Source organism: Mytilus edulis, chromosome 9 (assembly GCF_963676685.1).
Source record: "Mytilus edulis chromosome 9, xbMytEdul2.2, whole genome shotgun sequence".
Taxonomy (NCBI): Eukaryota; Metazoa; Mollusca; class Bivalvia; order Mytilida; family Mytilidae; genus Mytilus; species Mytilus edulis.
In genome coordinates this window covers 59,369,128-59,378,943 of record NC_092352.1, presented here as the reverse complement: position 1 = coordinate 59,378,943, position 9,816 = coordinate 59,369,128, and the positions used below count along the sequence as shown (strand labels likewise).

Below are 9,816 nucleotides of genomic sequence, written 5' to 3'. Positions count from 1 at the left end.
AGACAACCCTTTTTTTAAATCTAATTTGAAATATTTGTTCATTTTTCAACGTATCCCAATTTAGTTTCAATAATAAATTAACCACAAAAAAGGGGGCACCCAACAAACGCCTGTGCGTGAAATACTCTATTTTAAATACAATACTTCCATGATAAGATAAAATAGAAACATATGGTATTGAATGATGATATAGCACCGGAAAGGATTTGTCGTGGCCCCATGGGACGATTATATACTATGTAAATATTGTCACCTTCGTATTTATTTGTTAGTTGAGATCGATAATTATGTATAGCTTTCTTTAAAAGGAACTTCGATGTTTTTCGTCATTCAACGATTTTCATGAATACTACTTATACTAAACAATTAAATAAATGAAGGAAGGAAGGAAACCATTCAAGATAAATTAGACAGAGCTTCTTTAAAATTGTCTCTCTTTAAGATGCCAACAGAAACACGTACACTACGCAATTTTGATGTTTAAAAACCTTTCTTGTATAACAGAAATTAATGTATTAGTTAAATCCTAACTATATATATGTATAATGATGGAAAATGATAATTCAAATAAATAGCACCATGGCAGTGATTTACTTCAATGATAACACCAGCAACAATTTGTCTTTGAAGACGGCAAATGTCAGTTGCATGAATATACGTTGTAGACATAAATAATAAAATTTCACTTTCAAATGCTAAGGGACACCAGTTAACATTATTTTAAAATAACGATTCTTACACCATTTGATAGGAAAATTAATTGCCAATACTTTATAACTTGTTAATTTGATTAACAATAAAAAAAGAATTTAATATGATTTTTTTATAAGACATGTATACCTCATAATTTAACATAAAACAACCAGAAGAGAACTCAACGTTCAACATGATAGGGACACCAGTAAATATCAACATAACTAGATATTTTAAATAATGGATGTAAAAAAAAAGGGAAATTCACATCAGAAATGGAGAGTTCAACTTATAACACCAACCACAATTCGTCTTTGAATACGGTCAATCCTAGTTGTCTGAATATACGTTGTATAACAAAAAAATATACGAATTTCCACTTTTAAAAGCATAGGGACACCAGTAAACATTATTTTAAAATGATGATTTTTATACCATTTGATAGGAAAACTTTTTGCCGATATTGTATAACGTATTAATTTAATTTACAATAAAAAATGAATTAAATATGATTTTTTTAGTAGATATGTATACCTCGTATTTGCTATATAATCAACCAGAAGATGACCCAACGTTCAACACGATGAGGACACCCGTAAATTTCAAGATAAAGAGAATTTTATTACACCATTTTAAAGCTAAAAAAATGGTGCAATCTTTATAATTTGTTAATTTTATATGATATATATAGTATAGGCAAAGTATTCGTTTATCTAACTAGTGGTCATAATTCCCCGTAGACAATAACGTTAAAAAAAATTCAATGATAACTGCTCTCTGTGGGATAGTTGATAAGGCCATCCAGCTGAGCTGTCCGCAATTCTTGTGTATGCGAAGGGGATGGAATCCGGGGTTGGCCTCCCCTAGCATTTTGTGAGCAATCATTGCATAAATGATAATCTCGGGAATCCTCTCAAGTTCCTATATACAAGGTGATAGGACGTTCCGTTGGAATAGGTTACCTGTGCATCAGGAAAAGTTTTAAGGCATAGGGTACAACCGGGGATGTTCGGACAGAGGGGGAAGTTCGGACAGTTTTGTTTCAGTTCTCCGTTCTGATTCGGCATATTTTGCAGCCCATGACATCATATCTGAAGAACAGCCAATTAAAATGGGCTTATCTTGACTCCAAACTCTCGGGGAATACCCTTCTGTAATAAGATTTTTCATTGGCTCATATTTGAAAAAAGTTTTTCGGCGGCAAAATTTAACTGTAAACATTAAAACCGGAACTGCAAAACGTTAGATCAGTGAATTACTTTAGGAGATTTTTTACACAGCTTTTTTATCTGTATCCTTTGCAAAAATAGTTTTCTATGGTTTTAATGTTCTTCTTCTGCCGTTTCTTTCTGTTCCATCGGGTTTTAACAGCTTTTTCACAGTGCTTTTGTCCTTTTAAATGTGTCCGAACATCCCCAACCCTATTTTCTATTAAAGAGGGGATATTCGGACACACTTTTTTCGTACAGAAATGAATCCAATGACAATTGAAAGTTCTTAAAATATTTCTAGGTGAAATTGAGGCATAATGATCACCCTCTTTCATATTTTTTACAATTTCTAATTAGTTCTAATAATTCTGTGGACTTAACACTCCATTATATTTTCAGTAAGAAACAATTTACACATAATAAACTAAAAACTCCTGAAAAAAACATTTTCAGTAAAAAACTACACATAATTTGACATATTATTGTTGGAAATAGTGTCCCCTGGAATTCAACATTTAACCTGCAATATTTTCCTTTACCAAAAACACAGAACATTAAGTTACCATGTCCTTCCTGAAGCTACAGAATTTACGTAGTATTGGCACATTTTCTGCAGTGAACAAGATGAAAATATTTTTCACTAGAAAAGAACTTATAGCAATGCTAGAAAATGAATGGTTTTTCTATCACCCTAAAGTATATCTACTCGGCCAAGATCTTATCATTCATTGTGAAACTTGCAAACAATGTAGTCTACATGAATACGTTTTAACGGAATTGTCGCAATCTGAATATGACAAGGATTCTGAGATTCGCAGTGTAGTGTTATTGTGTAAATCTGTTGTTAAAACAATGCATTTAGAAAATGCAATAATTTGCAACGATATCATCAGAATGCAAAATTGTGTAGATGAAATAACTGATGACCAACACGACTTTTGATATTATGTACCCCTATCAAATGTTAACATTTTCTCTGTGCAAGATAATTGAAGTAAAAATAAAACTTCTGTATCAAAATGTGAATTATTTCCTTTGCATGCGTTTGAATGTCCCCTCAGTATTTTCTTTGTCCACTCTTTTACACTGATGTATGTGAATATTTTGCTGTTCAATATGTCCGTCGTTTTTTGCCGATAAATATTTCTTGATTAGTGACAATTTAATTAATAATATATTGACCATTACAAAATTATAAAAAAAAATGACCAACGTATTCGTTCCTACATCCACCGATATCAGAGTGAAGGACGGCTTTGAAACATATTTGCAGATTTGGTGTTGAGCTGGTTTTAAGTTACTGCTGACGAGGCAAGAAACTTGTCATTAGATATAATGTGATATTTATATATAGTTTTCATGAAAAATAATAACCACACACATCTCCTTTTATTTTTAAAGAATAACAAATCTTGGAAGTTCACCGAAATGCATCTATTTTAAAGTTACAGAAAATGTATGTACTTACCTGAACATCGCAAATAACGAAGGTTCTTTTGTATTTCTAAATGTAGTAATCAAGTAATAAATTGAAAGGCATATTTACATAATTATAATTAAAAAGTAGCTATTGCTATTAAAGGTGTCTGACTGTAGGTCTGTCGGTCTGTCGGTCTGCTATTAAAGGTGTCTGTCTGTCTGTCTGTCTGTCTGTCTGTCTGTCTGTCTGTCTGTCTGTCTGTCTGTCTGTATGTATGTATGTATGTCCGTCGAGCCGTCTGTCCGTCCGTCTGTCTGTCTGTCTGTCTGTCTGTCTGTTTGTCTGTCTGTCTGTAATTAATTAATTAATTAACCGATCAATTAATCTATCAATGAGTTAACCTTGACAATTTTAAGATATCAGAATGCCCCATAAGGGAAAAGGGATTTACGGACAATATGATGTCGAGGCACTAAAAAATGCAGTTGATGCAGTTAAAAGTGGAATGTCAATTAGAAAGGCAGCAATACGCTATGGTGTCCCCAAGTCAAGTTTAAACGACAGAACAACAGGTAAAAAACCAATAGCACTAGAATTTGGTAGAAAACCAACCATACCAATTGAAATTGAAGACAGAATGGTGGAGGTAGTCCTGACATTATCAGAAAAAGGCTTTGGAATAACAAAGAGACAGATGTTGGCACGCGTCGGGACACTTGTCAGACAAATGGATCTAAAAACTCCGTTTAAGAATGGTATTCCTGGAAAAGATTGGTGGAAAGGATTTAAAAACAGACATCCTGAGGTTGTAATCCGAAAACCTGAAAAACTTTCAACAGTAAGATCAAGAATGCTGAATGCAACTGTTGTTGGCAACTACTTCAAGGAACTGCAAACAGTAACAGAAGAACTTTCCCCTACATCAATATGGAATATGGATGAAACTGGGATCAATCTAGAACATCAGCCTGCTGGAGTATTAGCGCGTAGGGGTGCTAAGTCAGTTCCCGGTCGTGTAGGGAATACACGGGAAAATATAACACTCCTTCCCTGTGTCAATGCCGCCGGGGAAAAAATGCCAACATTCATTGTGGCAAAAGGTAAAACATCGCGTTCTCTGAGAGCATACAACATGCATGAAGGACCAGAAAACGCAGAGTGGCGTTTCCAGGCAAAAGCATGGATGGACGATGAGCTCGGTGAGGATTGGTTCAAAAACGTGTTTCTAAAACACTGTGGTCCCCAGCGACCACAGGTTCTAGTTTTAGATTCTCATCATTCACATGAGACATTGGGACTTCTGGAAGCAGCCCTTGCAAACAGGATAGAGGTACTTGCGTTTCCACCACATACAACACACTTCTTGTGTCCTCTTGACAGAACAATATTTGGACCTTTAATGAAGGAATATGGATACTTATGTACCGAATACATGTCATCTGACCCCAACAACATAGTCAACAAGGAATCAGCCCCGAAATTGATACGACAGGCATATGAGAAGGCCTTCACAAGGGTAAACATAGTATCAGGGTTTGAATCTACAGGAATATACCACTGGAATCCTTTAGCAATTCCTAAAGAAGCTTTCAGCCCTTCCGATGCATTTGACCGGAACAATAATGGCCAATCCAAAACTGATGAACACCCTCTTCAATGGGTTTTGGCCAACATACAAAGTGTTCCAAACAACCCTATTCCATTTGTATCACTGCCCACAGATGTGACGCCCATTGCTCAACCAGAAAATGTTCAGCAAAACTTAGAAGTTGTTGTTGAAATTCACAGGTCAGCGGTCCCAAGCTCCGTGCATACAGTGGCAGAAAATCAAGGCCAAGATGGTGAATACACAGTTGATTTCGAAAGCCCTAATAATTCTATTTTGAACACATCAAATGATCCAATGATCTCACAAAGCTTATCGGATTTAGATGCTGCAAATATTTTGGCAGCACTTAATGATGGTAACATGGAAATCACTGCAGGAGAAACGGTGGAATCATCACTTCATCAAGATATCACTGGATGGTCTTCTCAATGGAATTCAGAGTTGGAGAATATTTTCAAATTGCCGCCTATAATTCCAAAACCACCTAAGAAAAACAGCAGAAGGTTAACTTCCCATAGACTGTTAACGAGTCCACAAATACTAAATGAAAAACGCAAGGCTAAGCAGGAAAAGGACGATAAGTGTAAGAAATTGAAAGCAAAGAAGGATGAGAAGTGTAACAACTTAAAGGTTAAGAAGGAGAAAAAGAAATAATTTAACAGTTACATACCTGAACGAATGACTTTTCCAAATTTATTTGCACATCAATCATTTTAACCAGATCGTAATCATGGTAATGGTATTAGTGTCATATATATATAAATATATATGCATGACGACAAACAATATTGGAGATGAATACATACTAAAATAGACACGCTATATTTATTAAACTTGAACCTCCTATAGTTTTGTTTCTAAGCGAATATGTATTAGATCATAATATTTGTATTAATGAAATATGATGATAGTATTAATTGTTTTGATATTCTGAAAGGTACAGCTACTACATATATAAAAAAGAAGATGTGGTATGATTGCCAATGAGACAACTATCCACAAAAGACCAAAATGACACAGACATTAACAACTATAGGTCACCGTAACTGCTACAGTTTAGTAGTGCCAAAGCGAAAACAAATATAGATCCAGAGGCGGATTTAGGGGGGCCCAGGTAGCCAGGGCCCCCATTTTTTGTAAAATATTGGTTGTTTATATTGGGAATCACTGAAGCGTGATGGGAGTGGTCCCCCTCTTAGGCAAACATTCTGGATTCGCCACTGAGTTCAATTGTTTGTTGTCAAGAACTGAGAAAAATATTCGCTTCTAAGTACCAGTATATAATTGCATACATACAGTTATTACTGTCATTATACTTTGAACAATGGACCAAAGGAAGATTTTCCATATTACACAATTTGTTTTTAGTGGAAAATATAAAATCTGAGATGCGTTTGAATCGAAACTTAAACAATACCAAGACAAAATGTTTATACAGTTATACAAATGGTTTATTTGCCACTGGACGTAAAGCAACAAAAATCAGTCAATCACATGGTTTAAGATTGGCTGCTTGGAGTGGGTTCACCAAAAAAATGCACAGGACAGAAACATGCTCCAAAACTGCTTACTGGATTTGTAGGAACTGTCATTGAAAATACAAAGTTTAAAAAAATGTATCCAACATAGTAGATGTTACATCAAAGGTTTTATTTATATACATATATATAATAGTCCAATCGTACATTGAAGTCTTTCCTGTAACAACAACACACAGTATAAACTGTAATCTGTAATACATTGTATATATTCTGCCAAAGTAGACCCACCTCTTCTGAGTAATGGAGTTCACAACATAAATAAAAATATCTTCCACCAATATCACTGTACACTGTTTACATTGGACATTCTTGACGATAAAAGTGTGCTTAATGTCAATATGTAAGCTGCAGTATTACATTAATTACTTTAAAATCTGAAATATTTATATATATATATTAAATATATCACTGTTTGAGAGTAGACAACCAATCGTTGACCCAAATATTGAGGGAGGGTAGGAGGGGTCCTGATCCCGGAATCCCAACTTTAAATAAATTTAAAACCGATATCCTGAAATGGTCAATCCCGAAATCCCGAGCTTAAAAACACCCGATCCCAGAGTCCCGAATAAGATCCTCCCCCCTCAATCTTATTGTTTATTCCGTAATTAATCAGTTCCATACCATGCCTGCATTCCGGCAATTAGTCCTCGATGTAACAATATTTTTATTTTAATAATTGTTACATTTCAATGTAACTGTAGCCAGTGCCTACCAACAACAGGAATTATTCAGTAAAAAATTACGAAATGCATCAACAATGATATTTCACGTCAGATGTCAAAGAGCAGCAGCTTAGTATATTCAATATAATATTTTAGTTGCCTGGATAACTGATATACACTATTGACACATTGTTCCAAAACTATATAAGCATAATAAGATCGTTAAAATTCCTAACATTCTATAAACCAACGGGCTGACATAGCCATGTCATTATCGTCCGAACTTACCCGAAACAATGTCCGAACATACCCGAAACTGTCCGAAGTTCCCCACAGGTGGTTTTACCCGTGGATATGCATTTTTTTAACTGTTGATAAGTGATATTATAACAAAAGAGGAATAAATCATAACTATAATATGCCCACAAAAATGTGACAAAAAAATTTACACATTCTGACAACGGAAAACCACTTTCGGAGCCTGTTTCTATAAAGGTGTCCGAACATCCCCGGTTGTACCCTAGCGTGAAAAGGTAACCTATTCCAACGGAACCGAACGTCCTATCACCTTGTATATAGGAACCTTAAACATATGTGAATAGGTCGGGAAAAACTCTCTTTTGACACTTAGGTATTGCACTGTTGCATTACACACCAATCAAAACGCAAACAATATGGGAAAAGATAACATTTTAACCTACACAATATATGAATAAGGTATACACTTTTGAAATCTAAATTATATGAAAAGGGTGGGGTAACCGTAGAAAACCAGCGGCAACGACACCCCTTATTTAATGGAGACATGTAGTTGGAACCCCCTTTATCATGGCTGGATCCGCCCATGATTTTACATGTAAATCAAGCCCCGGGTATTTGTTGGCATAACGGTAACCACGAAAAGGGGGGGGGCTAATTAAAAGCACGAGGAATTATAAATATACAATTCAACAGGGGTAGAGTGCATCGAGGAATGGGAATTAAAATTGTCTCTTCACGATGATCGAAAAAAGTATCTTGCACGTTATTTTCATCATCTTGTCTGAAACACTCTGAATAATGAGCTTCAAGGCGAAAACAAGGCATGTGAAATACTAATAACATACACTTCTTTTTTTATACGTTGTATGGACAAACCCATAAATCCCTCAACAAAAATTGCTTGATTCATGTCATATCAAATAAATTACAGCGCGGAAAGGTAACTTTAATTTAATATCAAAACTAAATTTTTGTTATATTTTTCAATAAATTTATAAATCTTAATTAGGCATGCGTTGCGTGAGTTCCATTTCATGAGACCTACACAGATTTCTATAAAACAAATCAAAAATTATAAATACAGTTTTTCAATTCTTTCCGGCATAGATAAAAAAAAATATGTATATAATCTATATACGATTTGGTTGAATTATTTCACTTCATTTTAATGATAAATCCTTTAGTTCTTAAATTTTTAATTAAAATGAATTTATCATTTTGATATCTAACGATAAACTTTTTAAATTGAAGTGACATGGTCAGTAACCTAATTAGTTGCATGGCTGATTACCATCTTACAGGTGACCCAGTAATTTTCCATATGACAGTAGCGTGTACCCTCGGGGTTATATCGGGGTGTGTATAACTTATTTTCTGGGGAACATCCTGTCCACGTGTAGTACTTAGCATATATTGCAACAGATGACATTAAACAAATTTTCTTTGTAGCATCGGAGGCAATTTCATGTTCGACCACACAAAATATTTCACAAAAAAGATATGATAAAATCAAAAGAAAAAGATAAAGAAATATTAACAAATAAAGGTGGAATTGAGTAAACGGGGATTCGTGTTTTTATGAGCTTATTTTCAGTGGACAACAACAAATGGAAGTTTTTAACGACCTTGTGTGACCTATAGTTGTTAATGTTTGTGTCATTTTGGTCTTTTGTGGATAGTTGTCTCATTGGCAATCATACCACATCGTTTTGACTGGCTATATACATGATATAATATATATAGCACTTACACGGTCGGTCCAGTGGACATATTTCATACTAGATAACTTATACAGTAATTCTTTTTATATATATGAAAATTATTGTCCGATCTGATACACGTACCTATAATGTACAGAATTTTGAACAGCTTCAAATATATGGGGTCCGTAGAAACACCGCAAAGGACCTCCTTAGTGCACTAAGAACAAAAATGTGCACTAAGGACCTACTCCTTTCATAATTTTAAATTATATTTTTTCTAATGTTTTCTCGACACGTGCCTCAAAAAGTTGATTGTCACCTTTAGTATAATCGATAGCAATTCATGTTCGCTCAACCTTGGCCCGTGAATAATCTACTAGTATACTGATTAAACATGTATATGGTATTTCAAATTGTTCTCTATTTTTTTTTCATTTGTTTGTTTTTGCCGTATTTATTCTGTCTGCTATATTTTTTACTTCTAAATTAATAGCGTATTTTCAACTCTTTTCAGTTTGGGATTTTTCATCCTTTTAATTTTAAAAAGACAAATAATTGTGAACACTTCACGGAAAAGTGAGGATTGATATTTGGTTGCTTATTAACGTCCAGTTGCCAATACTTCATTCATTTTTCTAATGTTAAGAACTATGCCATTTATCAATATTTCGATTTGAGCGTTACTGATGAGTCTTGTGTAGACGAAACGCGCG

At 34.4% G+C, this 9,816-nt stretch overlaps 1 protein-coding gene across 1 annotated transcript; it reads left to right on the top strand.

Annotated features, from left to right (window-relative positions):
• Nucleotides 1-3,748: 3,748 nt before the first annotated feature.
• Nucleotides 3,749-5,587, top strand: LOC139490087 (jerky protein homolog). Its single transcript, XM_071276939.1, has one exon. The coding sequence runs from the start codon at nucleotides 3,749-3,751 to the stop codon at nucleotides 5,585-5,587; it is 1,839 nt and encodes a 612-aa protein (XP_071133040.1).
• Nucleotides 5,588-9,816: the final 4,229 nt, after the last annotated feature.

Bases quoted from the DNA above. Each gene is read 5' to 3' on its own strand.
- LOC139490087 (XM_071276939.1), top strand. From the start codon at position 3,749: ATGCCCCATAAGGGAAAAGGGATTTACGGACAATATGATGTCGAGGCA.